The 15930-nt window shown below is 35.1% G+C and overlaps 1 protein-coding gene across 2 annotated transcripts; it reads left to right on the top strand.

Annotated features, from left to right (window-relative positions):
• The first annotated feature begins 9495 nt into the window (after nt 1-9495).
• LOC109791798 (uncharacterized) lies at nt 9496-15242 on the top strand. 2 transcript variants are annotated; one of them, XR_014429764.1, is made up of 2 exons: nt 9496-10913; nt 14877-15242. XR_014429764.1 is itself a non-coding variant. In XM_083063918.1 (2 exons), exon 2 carries the CDS (start codon nt 11519-11521, stop codon nt 14375-14377), a length of 2859 nt encoding a protein of 952 aa, XP_082920044.1. In that variant the 5' UTR covers nt 9496-10913; nt 11507-11518; the 3' UTR covers nt 14378-14860. The 2 variants fall into 2 exon arrangements, 1 of the variants encoding a protein (XP_082920044.1); XM_083063918.1 differs by lacking the exon at nt 14877-15242 and adding an exon at nt 11507-14860.
• Nucleotides 15243-15930: the final 688 nt, after the last annotated feature.

Genomic DNA, 15930 nt, shown 5'->3' with positions numbered 1-15930 from the left:
TTGATGGTCCAAAGGGCCTTCCTCCTTTTAGGGGTATAGAACATCAAATTAATTATGTGCCTAGGGCTAGTCTACCCAATAGACCAGCCTATAGGACAAATCCTCAAGAAACTAAGGAGATAGAGAACCAAGTCCAAGAACTTTTGGATAAGGGGTGGGTGCAAAAGAGTTTGAGTCCCTGTGCTGTGCCTGTATTGTTAGTGCCCAAGAAAGATGGAAAATGGAGAATGTGTTGTGATTGTAGGGCTATTAACAATATCACAATCAAGTACAGGCACCCAATCCCTAGACTTGATGATATGCTTGATGAATTACATGGAGCTTCTATATTTTCTAAAATTGATCTTAAGAGTGGTTATCACCAAATAAGAATCAAAAAGGGTGATGAGTGGAAAACTGCTTTTAAGACCAAATTTGGATTGTATGAATGGTTAGTTATGCCTTTTGGTTTAACTAACGCACCAAGTACATTCATGAGGCTTATGAATCATGTCTTAAGAGAATGTATAGGTAAGTTTGTGGTTGTATATTTTGATGATATTTTAATCTATAGTAGATCTCAAGATGATCATTTAGGACATCTTAGAGAAGTTATGATGATCCTTAGGGAAAACCAATTATTTGCAAACCTTGAAAAATGTACTTTTTGTGTGGATCATGTGGTTTTCCTAGGGTTCATTGTAAGCAAAAATGGGGTTCAAGTGGATCCCGAGAAAATCAAAGCCATTCAAGAGTGGCCCAAGCCTAAAAATGTTAGTGAAGTTAGGAGTTTTCATGGACTAGCAAGTTTTTATAGAAGATTTGTGCCTAACTTCTCTAGCATTGCTTCACCCTTGAATGAGCTTGTTAAAAAAGATACTTTATTTGAATGGACTTCAAAGCATGATCAAGCATTTCAACTTCTTAAAGATCAACTTACTAATGCACCCATACTAGCTCTACCAAATTTTGAAAAGACTTTTGAGGTAGAATGTGATGCATCAGGAGTTGGCATAGCAGCTGTGTTATTGCAAGGAGGACACCCCATTGCCTATTTTAGTGAAAAACTAAAAGGTGCCTCCCTCAATTACCCTACCTATGATAAAGAGTTGTATGCATTGGTTAGAGCTTTACAAACTTGGGAACACTATCTAGTGTCCAAAGAGTTTGTCATCCATAGTGACCATGAGTCACTTAAATATTTAAGAGGTCAAGGTAAATTAAATAAGAGACATGCCAAATGGTTAGAGTTCCTTGAACAATTTCCATATATTATTAAATTCAAGAAGGGAAAATCAAATATTGTAGCTGATGCTTTATCTAGGAGACATACTTTGCTTGTGTCTCTAGGAACTCAAATTCTTGGATTTGATAATATTAGGGAGTTGTATGAGGAAGATCTTGAATTTGGTATTAATTATAAAAAATGTCAACAAAAAGCTTTTGATGGTTTCTATATGGCTGAGGGGTATTTATACAAAGAAGGAAGATTGTGTATACCTCAAGGATCCATTCGGAAACTATTAATTAAAGAGAGTCATGAAGGTGGGCTTATTGGCCCCATATGCGAAAAGATGTCCAAAGGCATTATTTTAGATGTTTAGCTTGTCTACAAGCTAAGTCTAAAGTAATGCCTCATGGAACATACACACCTTTGCCTCTTGCTTCTTCCCCTTGGGTAGATATTAGCATGGATTTTGTGCTAGGTTTACCTAGAACCCAAAGGGGAATGGATTCTATCTTTGTGGTAGTGGACCGTTTCAGTAAAATGGCTCATTTCATTCCATGCCACAAAGTAGATGATGCAAGCAACATTGCAAAACTCTTCTTTAGAGATGTGGTTAAACTCCATGGGCTTCCTAGGACTATAGTTTCAGATAGAGATACAGAGTTCCTAGGCCACTTTTGGCGTGTCTTATGGTCAAGACTAGGAACCAAACTCCTCTTTTCAACTACCTGTCATCCTCAAACAGATGGCCAAACTAAGGTAGTGAATAGATCTCTGTCTACTATGCTTAGGGCAGTCCTAAAGGGCAGTCACAAATCTTGGGATGAGTTTTTGCCTCATATTGAATTTGCCTACAATAGGGTAGTTCACAAGACTACCAATATTTCTCCTTTTGAGGCAGTATATGGGTTTAATCCTTTAACTCCTTTGGACTTGATACCTCTTCCTAATGTTGAGCACTTCATTCATAAGGAAGGGGCTTCAAGGGCTGATTTTGTTAAGAAACTTCATGAAAGGATTAAGACTCATATCCAAAATCAAAATGAGAAATATGCAAAACAAGGAAGTAAAGGCAAGAAACCTATGATCTTCGAGGAAGGTGATTGGGTTTGGCTTCACTTAAGAAAAGAACGTTTTCCAAATCAAAGGAAGTCCAAACTCAGTCCTAGAGGAGATGGTCCCTTTCAAGTCTTACAGCGTGTCAATGATAACGCTTATAGACTTGATTTACCCTCTGAATATGGAGTCAGCACTACTTTTAATGTTAGTGATCTTAAACCTTTTGTAGGTGCTAGTGATGATAAGGAGGACTCTTCATATTCGAGGACGAATCCCTCTCAAGAGGGAGGGAATGATGGAAGAGCATGGGCTAAAGGCCCAACCACTATAGCTATGGCCAGGAGACTACTTGAGGATTTGACTGCTTCAAAGATTAGTGGCCCCAATGGGCTTCGTGGGCCTAGGGTGCTTTTCATATGGACCTTACTTGAATAAACACCATGATTTGTTAGTATAGAAATTTACTTTGATTTTTGGTCTTGTATTTTGACCATAGACTAGGTTTGATGCTTTTGGGCTTAATTTTGGTCTTCTTGGGCTTTGGGCTTTTGATACCCAATATTAGGCTCATTCTTCTTCTTGTAATTTTTCCTTTTCATTGTATTTGTTTGACCAATGTATTTAGGTCATTAGATTAGGTTTTAAGGAGGAATTATTAAACGTTGAGAATTAGGCAACATTAGGTTAAATTTGATTTGCATTTAAGTTGAATTTAGAGTCACATTGTTTGCGCCACCTTGGCTGAACAAGTGTGACACAAATTCAACCCTAAATGCTAATCAAACTCCACCTAAATGAACACTAAGCACTCATGTGACCGGATCCTATAGGTGAGTTAAGTTTATGAATTCAAATTCAAATTTGAATTCAAAAACTTGGCGCCACCTTGGACTAGCACATTGGCGCCAAGTGTGAGCCAATTCCGGATGCTATATATGCTACCTCCTTAGTCTTTTGTATCACTTTGATCATTATATGAAATTTGAGAGCCTTGTGCCGAGTTTCCTATCAAAGTCTCCGTGAGAGAAAGTGAACTTCCTTAGGAACCCTACTAGGTTTCCTCCTCTTTGAAGAGAGCTTTCCCTTGCACCTTGAGCTTGGATGCTTCCATCCAAGGCTTAAGCCTACTTCCAATCCGTAAATCTTCCTCCATCAAGTCTTCAAAGTTTCGGACTCCATTTCCTTGAAGAAGATCCGTGCTTAAGGAGAGCTAAGGAGAAGAACATTCTTCACTCCTCCTAATCTTCTCCATCAAACAACCAACACAAATGCACAACATAACAGGTAATTAGATTACTGTTCATTGGTTCTTTGTAATTCTTCAACTGACTTACTTGCTACAGCTGGGGAGACTAATAACCAACACAAATGCACAACATAACATGTAATTGGTTTATTGTTCATTGGTTCTATTTAATTCTTGAACTGACTTACTTGTCACACCTGGGGAGACTAATAACCAACACAAATGCACAACATAACATGTAATTAGTCTACTGTTCATTGGTTCTCTCTAATTCTTCAACTGACTTACGTGCGACACCCGGGCATACTAATAACCAACACAAATGCACAATATAACATGTAATTGGTTTACTGTTCATTGGTTCTCTCTAATTCTTCAACTGACTAACTTGCTACAGCTGGGGAGACTAATAAACAACAAAAACGAACAACATAACATGTAATTAGTTTACTGTTCATTGGTTCTCTCTAATTCTTCAACTGACTTACTTGCTACACCTGGGAGACTAATAACCAACACAAATGCACAACATAACATGTAATTGGTCTACTGTTCATTGGTTCTCACTAATTCTTCAACTGACTTTCTTGCTACACTTGGGAGACTAATAACCAACACAAATGCACAACATAACATGTAATTGGTTTACTATTCATTGGTTCTCTCTAATTCTTCAACTGACTTACTTGCTACACCTGGGGAGACTAATAACCAACACAAATGCACAACATAACATGTAATTGGTTTACTGTTCATTGATTCTCTCCAATTCTTCTACTGACTTACTTGCTACACCTGGGGAGACTAATAACCAACACAAATGCACAACATAACATGTAATTGGTTTACTATTCATTGGTTGTCTCTAGTTCTTCAACTGACTTACTTCCTACACCTGGGGAGACTAATAACCAACACAAATCCACAACATAACATGTTATTGGTTTACTATTCATTGGTTCTCTGTAATTCTTCAACTAACTTACTTGCTACACCTGGGGACACTAATAACAAATACAAATGCACAACATAACATGTAATTGGTTTACTGTTCATTGGTTCTCTCTAATTCTTCAACTGACTTACTTGTTACACCTAGGGAGACTAATAACCAATACAAATGCACAACATAACATGTAATTGGTTTATTGTTCATTGGTTCTCTCTAATTCTTCAACTGACTTACTTGCTACACCTGGGGAGACTAATAACCAACACAAATGCACAACATAACATGTAATTTGTTTACTGTTCATTGGTTCTCTCTAATTCTTCAACTGACTTACTTGCTACAGCTAGGGAGACTAATAACCAACATAAATGCACAACATAACATGTAATTGATTTACTGTTCATTAGTTCTATTTAATTCTTGAACTGACTTACTTGTTGATGTGAATCTGATGGGAGCACTCAAAGGACTTGGAGGACCAATGACTAGGGTTTTCTTAGTGGGTGTTTTTAGTACTTGTAATTAGTAAATAAAGGCCTAAAACTCTTGTTAAAGTGGCTGCCAACTCTTGTTTGGGCTGCACCACTTATTGGGCTAGTTATTAGGCAAGTTGTTTTTAGTTAAATAAGGTCCAAAACCTTTGGGATGAATCAGCCATGAGGCATACCAAAGGGTGCACGAATTTAGCATGTGTTTTTAATGTTTTGTCATTAGTGGTCATAATTGTTAGGCTTAGTGGAGTTCAACAATTGCCCACTAAAGTGATTTTTTTTTTTTAATGTTTTGTCATTAGTGGTCATAATTGATAGGCTTAGTGGAGTCCATTAATTGCCCACTAATGTAAGTGAAAGGTCTTGGTTGTAAGCTATATAAGCTGCCCATTGGGATGAATAAGCACAGATCAGAATTTGAGTTTTATTAACTGAGAGTGATTCTCCAATTGTTCTTGAGTGATTCAAGAATTTGGGCATATCAAAGGATCATCCACAATTCTTTGTGTGAAGCCTTCCTTGGAAGAGTGATTCTTCCTCCATTCCTTTACCGTTTCCTTCCCTCCATTTCTTGCATCTAATTTCTTTATTTTAATTTATTAATTATGAGGTTTCAAACCTAGATAGATCCGTAAAACGAATCCATCCCTCTGGATTCATATCACTTGTCACACCTGGGGAGACTAATAACCAAGACAAATGCACAACATAACATGTAATTGGTCTACTGTTCATTAGTTCACTCTAATTCTTCAGCTGACTTTCTTGCTACACCTAGGAGACTAATAACCAACACAAATGCACAACATAACATGTAATTGGTTTACTATTCATTGGTTCTCTCTAATTCTTCAGCTGACTTACATGCTACACTTGGGGAGACTAATAACCAACACAAATGCACAACATAACATGTAATTGGTTTACTGTTCATTGATTCTCTCCTATTCTTCAACTGACTTACTTGCTACACATGGCGAGACTAATAACCAACACAAATGCACAACATAACATGTAATTGGTTTACTATTTATTGGTTCTCTCTAATTCTTCAACTGACTTACTTCCTACACCTGGGGAGACTAATAACCAACACAAATTCACAACATAAGATGTAATTGGTTTACTATTCATTGGTTCTCTGTAATTCTTCAACTGACTTACTTGCTACACCTTGGGACACTAATAACCAACACAAATGCACAACATAACATGTAATTGGTTTACTGTTCATTGGTTCTCTCTAATTCTTCAATTGACTTACTTGTTACACCTAGGGAGACTAATAACCAATACAAATGCACAACATAACATGTAATTGGTTTATTGTTCATTGGTTCTCTCTAATTCTTCAACTGACTTACTTGCTACACCTGGGGAGACTAATAAACAACACAAATCCACAACATAACATGTAATTGGTTTACTGTTCATTGGTTCTCTCTTATTCTTCAGTTGACTTACTTGCTACACCTGGGGAGACTAATAAGCAACACAAATGCACAACATAACATGTAATTGGTTTACTGTTCATTGGTTCTATTTAATTCTTGAACTTACTTACTTGTCACACCTGGGGAGAATAATAACCAACACAAATGCACAATATAACATGTAATTGGTTTACTGTTCATTGGTTCTCTCTAATTCTTCAACTGACTAACTTGCTACAGCTGGGGAGACTAATAAACAACAAAAATGAACAACATAACATGTAATTAGTTAACTGTTCATTGGTTCTCTCTAATTCTTCAACTGACTTACTTGCTACACCTGGGGAGACTAACACTAGTGCAAAAATAGCTTTTAAGATCGGGGTTTTAAAATCGGTTAAGGGGGAACCGATTTTAAAAGGGGGCCGGTGGCATTTTTGTAATTAAAATCACCACTTTTAAAATCGGTTAAAATTTAACCGATATTAAATGGTATTTTAAAATCGGTTGTTATTTACCCGATTTTAAAAGGTGGCTTTGTTACTACTTTTAAAATCGGTTGTTTTAGAACCGATTTTGTATATAGTATACAAAATCGGTTCTAAAATAACCGATTTAAAAAAGTAGTAACTAAGGGACCTTTTAAAATCGGGTAAGTGATAACCGATTTTAACTATGTGCGTTCTTCCTCACCTCCTTCACTCTTCATTGTCTCAGCTTTGCGTTCAGGGTTACCATTTGCCTCTTCCCTTTCGTCTTCACCGCCATTGTCGCGCTTTGAGTTCAGAGTTACGATTTGTCTCCATTCGAGTTCCCTTTCGTCTTCACCGCCATTGTCGCGCTTTGCGTTCAGAGTTACGATTTGCCTCCATTCGAGTTCCCTTTCGTCTTCACCGCCATTGTCGCGAGTCGTTGCCTCCCGTGACGCCGTAACCAGAACCAGAACCATAAGTAGAAACAGAATAGTAAAAAGCGGAAGCAAGTCTTCACCGCCATTGTTGCGTTCTTATTTTCCCTCATTCGTTGCGTTACATGGATCGAACATTTGTTGCCATTTTGTTAGGTTTACCGTTATCTCTATTTTATCTCTGTTTCAGATTGCGTAGTGCTGAGGAAGGAATGGTTTGAAGGCAAGGAGTATCTTGGTATTGGCTGCAACAATGGGATAATCACCATACAGATTGGTATTTTTCTCCCTATTTCTTTAACAATGTCTCTTTTAGAGTTCAGGATTTGTTATTCATTTTTCTGTTTTAGAGTTTGGTGCTTTAACTTGGCTTTTAAATGGGATTTGTCTCTTTTCGAGTTCAGGATGCATATTGGAATCTCAGAAAAACTGTTTCAAAGGAGCATTCTTTTTCAGACCAAATTGATCTGTCAAATGTAGTTTCATTTAAACGAGAAAATTTTGTTCAGAGTCGACACCCACCAGGAAAGCACTACGATACAATTCTTTGGTAAGTTGTTGTTTCTCATTTTTTTTTCAGTTCCACTTAATAAAACATGTTCTTTGGTTTTGAAATTTTCCATCCCTTATGCCGTATTGGAAAAGTCCTATTCAAAATTGTTTGGTTTTGATTTTTGTGTCCTTTCTAGTGCTATTTGACTTTCACAGGATAGTTGCTATCTATTAAAATGGTCTGGGTTAGAGGAAGTGCTTTGGCTATATTCCTAATTAATTAATGTGGGACATCTTAGCATCCACCCCTCACATTCAAGACTAGACATTTAGAATGTGAATTTTGCTATGAGCCTATGACATGCTTTGTCACAAATCTTAAATTTTTAGGGCAATTAAGAACAGTTGTATTCATCTTTTGAACTAAAATAAAGTTATTTTTTCTTTCTAGTACAGCTAAGGTTGCCAACAGATTTATAGCTGATATCTGGGGATTGATGTATAAAGGTTTTTGCTGGATCATTACTGTAAACCATGCATTCATCTTTTGGAATAAAATAAAGTTATTTTTTCTATTTGGTCTGCTAATGTTCCTTACAGATTTATATAAAACCAGATAGTTTTTCTAAAAAATAAATTAAAATTCATATTTAATATCCTGAACATTTATCAAGTCTAATAATTGAACCAGTTCATCCTGCAACACTGCATTGTGTTCCACCCACAGTGATAACTCAGTTCTTATCTCTCTTAGGTGTCTGAATATTGGCTTGAGTTGAGATTGTATAGGCTGTGGTTTAGAATATGAGTACCCTTCAGACTTCTTGTTTTTTTCCCTTATCAATTTTAGCTCAGCTTTTAAGTCCTGAATAGAGTTTTGGAACTTTTGAATCTGATGAACTGAAGTGCTAAACCTCAGCCAAAACTCCAGGTTCTCTTCTAGCAAATCGTCAATGTGAGAACGAAATTTCTTTTCCAAATCTGAAAGATCATGGCACTTATCTTGATGTGCCATTAGCTTCTTTAGTGTCATTCTCATAGATGATAAGGCATTATTTCCTGTTCTCTCAAATTCAACTTGTTCTGCAAAATGGGATTTTGCATCTAAATTTGAAGATGAAATTTTTGACTCCGCTTCTTGACCTGCTTTTTGAAGAAGCCCTTCATGTGGTGTGTATTTGTATTCTGTGGTGGTGGTGTAGGGACTTTCATCCGGATTTCCATCTGGACAGTTCATCTTCTGATGTAAAATCTGTATCTCTTTATCCTTTGTCACAAGAGCATTCCTCATTTCCCTTAGCTGCATGGGAAATTCTATATAAGAGTGGAGGTCATTGTCCTCGCTATTTAATACCAAAGCCATCAATGTACTCTATTTATAAGGAGAAGTTCTTGTATTGTTTAGACAATAATATCAAAACATTATACTTTTGTTTTATAACTACTATTCTCTTTTAAAATAAATGGACCTTTTCTTTCTTAATCTAAGAATATTTATGCAAGTGGATGTTTGTTTTATACTTAAAATTGTGAATAATAATAAAATCATGCTAGAGTATTTAATATATTCTATACTTGTTTTGGAATTTCATCTTGCTTTCTTCTGTACAGATATAAAGTTAATTGTATAATTATTTTAACCAATAATTTAAATTATACATATTAAGTAAACGTTATAGATTGATCATTGCTTACCTGAAGTGTCAACTCAAAATTGTTGTCCCGATTTTTCTTTTCCACATCATTGAGCTTCACCCTGACATCCTTATAATTCACTAAGACCGAAGTGTACTCCTCCAGCAGAATCTTTTCTCTGTCATCTAATCCACTTATAAACATCTGGCTCCAATTAGGTTGATCTTCCTCACTAGCTTCCAAATCATGTGATTCAGAGTCAAGGTTGCTCACTGTATCAGATAAATCATCCTTATCTGGTTGTACCAGCTTCTGAACACTTAAAGTTCTATCACTCAAATTGGACTTGTTATCATCCTCATCCTTTATTGTCGACAAGTTCAGCAGCACTTTTCTTCTTGTAAAGTACCATGTTAGCACTTTTCTTCTGATTTTAGTGTCTTTACCAAACCAGTCTGAGATGAAATCGCAGTTTCCAAGGTAACAACCTTATAATTCTTTGCTTCTCTGTCATGGATCTTAACCATGTTTTTTTTAATAATTGGATAAGCTTGGATTCTTACGATAATTATTATCTATATAGTTAATCGATATTCAGAATTGTAACATGAAAAAAATTGATATTATTATATAACTACATTATTAACTGTGGCTAGACGAGGTCTTGTTATTATTTTGGGAGTCTTAGTGTTGTTAATTTTATTCCTGTACCTTGAATTTTATAATTTTACCTCATTTATTAGAATAATTTTAAATTATTTTTAAGTTAATATATAATTATTAGTATATTTTTAACAAATTATTCTTTTTCAATTGCATACGTATTGTTGATCGATAATTCACATCGAAGATTACAATTTTGAGAACAATATTAAATAATTAAATCACCTCCATCAATCTCGTAATTAATTAAACATTTAAACTAAAATAATCATAATAATAGTTTATAAATGTATTTATTTTTATCAATAAATATATTTTTAAAAATTTGCAATGCATTATCTACTTTGTTGCATTTTTTGGTAATTACCTATTTCGTTGTATGGGTTTTATAAATTAATTATATCATAATTATTTGATCTATAGTATTCTACGGAATTAAATGACTAATTATTATATTCATTAAAATTGTTGTTAAAAAACTCCAATCACATCATTTAAATTACTAAAATACTAATCAAATTTAATACAACAAAAACCTTATAAAGAAAATTCATTCCCATCTCAAATAACCATACAAGCTTCAATTCAATTCCTTGTTACATATATCACTGTTGAACATAAAAAATTAAATGTTAATTATTACGATATTCTATAATATGTATGAGGTGTAGAAAAAAATCAAAAGTTAACTGAAAATGTTAATTGTTATGACATTCTATATGTATGAGGTGCTTAATATCTTGATGGGTATTTGTTCAGGGAGCAACATCAATCAGGACCTTCTCATTCTGAAGAACCTAGAGTGCGGGAGGATCGTCACGGTGATCGGTAAAATTTACTAAAATAAAAAAATAGAAATAGAATAAAAAATTATAAAAAAATATATGGCAGGTTTTTAGTTTATAAAAAAAGATTATAAATAAACATACTTGATTTATTATTTGAAGCTTTGAAACGCATGTACTTTTTTTCTTTATAATTCTTGTCTATTATATATTTAGTTTATGGATAGTGAACCTTAGTTTCTCGTTTGAGATTAAATACAAATGATTAAATTTATTTAATCATTTATATTTAATCTTGAATTGTCTTGTTGGACAGTTTGGGATGAGTGATTTTCTTTATACTTGTTTGATACGTACAAGTTAAGTCTCATCTTAAATTTGATTAAATTTTGGTTATTGCATTTTGTGTTGTTCTTTGAGTGCATATTTGATTGTGGTGTATATAATTTGATGTCACCACTTTCATTTCATGTACTTAGAGACCAATACAAAATGCTGTCAAAATTTTGTCAAGTTTAAGAAAATGGATTGTACTAGTACATATTGATCAAGTATAAAATAAAATCTTGAATGGGATAGGGTCACACCTTGTATAAAAATAGTGAGATTGACATCCATGGTCTATCTTTTTGATAGAGAACATAACTTATGGATCGAAGTTGGTTATTGGATCGAAGTTGGATACGAGCACCACGCATAAGTGAGCAATATGAGACTGGAGTTGAATATTTTATTGAATATGTAATACGGAATGGTATTGATGATATGAATGGAAAGTTTTTTTGTCCTTGTGTTAATTGTTGTAATGGGAGTCGTTTAGAACTTGATGTTATAAGGGAACATCTTCTATGTGATGGGTTTCTTAAGAATTATACACGTTGGATATGGCATGGTGAAAATATTGACATTCCAAATGTGTCAGCTGAAACTCAAACTCAAAATTTTACACAAGAGGTAGATATGGATGATCGGCTTGAGGAGATGATTCGTGATGTTGGTCCAGAATCATTCAAGAGAGCACATATGTATGAAACTTTATGCAAAGATTCAGAGAAGACGTTATATCCAAATTGCACAAAATTCACAAGATTGTCAGCGGTATTGAGATTGTTTAATTTGAAGGCGAGACATGGGTGGAGTGATAAAAGTTTCACAGAATTGTTAGAGTTGCTAAAAGAAATGCTTCCAGAAGGTAACACATTGCCTAGTCGTAACTACGAGGCAAAAAAAGTGTTGTGTCCCATGGGTTTAGAGTATAAGAAGATACATGCATGCCCAAATGATTGTATGCTATATCATGGTGAGTTTGAAGGCTTGCATGAATGTCCAAGGTGTGGGTTGTCACGATATAAAAAGAAGCAAGGTGATTTTGATTATGAGATTAGCAGTAAGGGTCCTCCGGCAAAGGTTTTATGGTATTTGCCAATTGTTCCAAGATTGAAGCGTTTGTTTGCTAATGCAGATGATGCAAAGTTGATGAGATGGCACGAAGATGAAAGGAAATGTGATGGACAACTTAGGCATCCAGCATATTGTTTGCAATGGAAAAAAATTAATTCTATGTTTCCAAATTTTGGAAAGGAGCCAAGAAATGTTAGGCTTGGACTAGCTACAGATGGAATGAATCCGTTTGGTAATTTAAGCACAAAGCATAGTTCATGGCCTGTTTTGTTGATAATTTACAACTTACCTCCATGGTTATGCATGAAACGCAAATATGTGATGTTATCTATGATGATTTCTGGTCCAAGGCAACCAGGAAATGACATTGATGTTTATTTAAGTCCGTTGGTCGAAGACTTAAAGATGTTGTGGGACGAGGGAATTGATGTGTTTGATGGGTATTCAAGTGAATCATTCAAGTTGCATGCCATGTTGTTCTGCACAATTAATGACTTCCCAGCATATGGAAACTTGTGCGGGTATAGTGTTAAGGGGCATAAAGCTTGCCCTATTTGTGAAGAGGGAACTTGTTATCATCAATTGCATAATTGGAAGAAGATAGTTTACCTTGGCCATCGAAGGTTTCTTAAACCTAACCATCCATATCGAAGGTTAAAGAAAGCTTTTAATGGATCTCAAGAATATGACATTGCTCCTACTGCATTAACTGGTGACGAAGTTTATGAACGAGTGAAAAATTTAAATGTGGTACTTGGTAAGACTAAAAAACAATCAAAAGATACAAACATATGGAAGAAGAAGTCGATATTATTTGATCTTCCATATTGGAAGGTTCTTGATGTTAGACATTGCATTGATGTCATGCATGTTGAGAAAAATGTATGTGATAGTGTAATCGGCACGCTTCTCAATATTCAGGGCAAGACAAAAGATGGGCTCAACTCCCGTCTAGATTTGCAACTCATGGGGATACGACAACAATTATATCCACAATCTAAGGGTAAGAGGACATATTTGCCCCCAGCATGTCACACTTTGTCAAAAAAGGAGAAAACAAGTTTTTGTGAGTGTTTACATGGTGTCAAAGTGCCGCACGGTTACTCTTCCAATGTAAAAAGTCTAGTATCAATGAAAGATTTGAAATTAGTTGGCTTGAAGTCTCACGATTGTCATGTACTGATGCAACAATTTCTTCCTATCGCTATACGCGATGTTTTACCTAAAAATGTGAGACAAGTCATAACTAGGCTTTGCTTATTTTTCAATGGCATTTGCAACAAAGTAATTGATCCTCAGAAATTGGATGAACTAGAAGATGAAGCTGTTCTTATATTGTGTCAATTAGAGATGTATTTTCCTCCTTCATTTTTTGACATTATGGTTCACTTAATCATCCACTTGGTTAGGAAGGTTAGATTGTGTGGACCTGTCTTTTTGAGGTGGATGTACCCAATTGAGCGATACATGAAGATACTAAAAGGGTATGTGAAGAACCAATATCGTCCAGAAGCATCCATCATAGAAAGGTACATTGCAGAGGAAGCAATTGAGTTTTGTACTGAATACATGTATCAAGCTGAATCAATAGGCATTCCTAAGACTCGTCATGAGGGACGAAGTGCTGGGAAGGGTACAATAGGCACAAAACTAAAAAGCATGATGCGAGAAGAAGTGCTTCAAGCGCATTTGTATATATTAAACAATACTGATGAGGTTCTTCCTTATTTAAATGCCCACAAAGACTTAGTGAAGAGAAACAACCCTCGCATGCCTGAGAAATGGGTGTTAAACGAGCATAATAAGACTTTCATAGAGTGGTTCAAAAAGAATTTTGGGACAAATTTAAATGTTTCTGAAACTTTACAACGGCTAGCTCAAGGACCTAACTTTGATGTGTTTACTTTCTGTGGATATGACATTAACAATTACTCATTTTATACAAAGGCACAAGATGACAAAAGCACTATGCAAAATAGTGGTGTTATGTTAGTTGCTCAATCTATGCATTTTTCAACCAGAAATGATAAGAACCCCATCACAGCATCCATGTGTTATTTTGGAGTTATTGAAGACATATGGGAGGTTGATTATGGTCCATTCTGAGTACCTGTATTTAAATGCAAGTGGGTTGATAGTAACAATGGTGTCAAAATTGATGAACTTGGATTTACTTTGGTTGACCTCAATAAAGTTGGTCATAAGGAAGAGCCTTTTATCATGGCTATGCAAGTAAAGCAAGTATTTTATGTCACTGATCCATCTAACAATAGGTGGTCAATTGTTCTACAAGGTAAGAGTAATAATATAGGTGATGAATTTGGAGATTCAATTGATATTATGGATACTCCTTCTTTGTGCAAACGGGTGCCAACTATTAATGAAGAAGATGATGTTGATAATGTACATGCCACTCGTGATGATCATCAGGAAGGAATATGGGAGAACATTCAAACTTGATCATACTTCCAAAATAGGTTATTATAGTTTTTTTTTGTTAGTTACTTCTATTTATACTTTTATTTTTGTTATCACTTTAAGTATTATTTATTATAAATTTAATTTTATACTAATGACTTGTAATTTATTTTGTTTCTGTCAACAGATAAATATGGATGAACATCAAGACTCTCCTTTAGACTCTACACAGACTACAGCCAAGAAGAAAGTCAGAGGTCCCACTAGAATGAAGAATGTCACATCCAAACGCCTTCATGAGGAGAGATTGCATGTTGATATTGATGAGATAACTAAGAGACCTACGGGGGACTCAGCTACCCAATTTATGAGTACCATGGGGGTTCTTGCTAGAACCAAGGTTTCTATTTTGTTGCCTAGTTGGGATCATGTAGAGGAGGTTGTCAAGAACCATATTTGGGCAGATATTACGGTAAAATTTCATTTATACTCAACAATTTTCATTATTAAACTTCATTAGGATATAACATGTACTAACTCATTGTTATCATAAATGTAGGAAACTTGGGACATTCCTAGGACAGAGGACATGAGAAGGAAAACCCTCTCTATTGTGGCTGAGAGGTGGAGGGCATATAAGACCAGCCTCACGAACAATTACATTTTTGGAAAAAAGAAAGGTGAATTTCCTGGTTATAAGAACCCCACCATAGATCAAGAGACATGGAACGCATTTGTAGAGTCTAGAATGACTAAAGAGTTTTTGGTAAGTTAGGATTACATGCATTGTTATTTGTATTGTTCAGAATATTATGTTTTTACCTTTAATCTCATTATATGGTACTTTTGTAGGAGAAAAGAAAGAAGGCACAAGAGATTCAGGCAAACAATGACACCATTGTTGTGATGTCTCGTGGGGGTTATCCATGGCTTAAGAAAAAGTTGATGAAAGAGAAGGCTATGAAGCGTCAAGCTAGCCAAGATGAGACTACAGTTAGTAATCCTCCTTCTCCACCCACACGTCATGAATTATGGAAGCATGGTCGCATAAAAAAAAATGGGCGAGTTTACAACTGAGGCAGCAAAAGAAATTGCTAACAAGATAGTAAGTATAATTGTTTTGTACATATGATGCTAATTAAGATATGGATCAATAGATGTTTATTAAATTGTTTTTGTGTCTTGTATTGTAGAATATATTGGAACAACAGTCCACAGAGGGATCTTTTGTTTCCCATGGA

The sequence above is a fragment of the Cajanus cajan genome, chromosome 9 (genome assembly GCF_000230855.2).
Source record: "Cajanus cajan strain Asha chromosome 9, NIPB_CcT2T_4, whole genome shotgun sequence".
In the NCBI taxonomy this organism is placed as follows: domain Eukaryota; kingdom Viridiplantae; phylum Streptophyta; class Magnoliopsida; order Fabales; family Fabaceae; genus Cajanus; species Cajanus cajan.
Note: the sequence above shows the minus strand (reverse complement) of the source record. Positions and strands in the feature narration are given on the sequence as shown.

Bases quoted from the DNA above. Each gene is read 5' to 3' on its own strand.
- LOC109791798 (XM_083063918.1), top strand. From the start codon at position 11,519: ATGGATCGAAGTTGGTTATTGGATCGAAGTTGGATACGAGCACCACGC.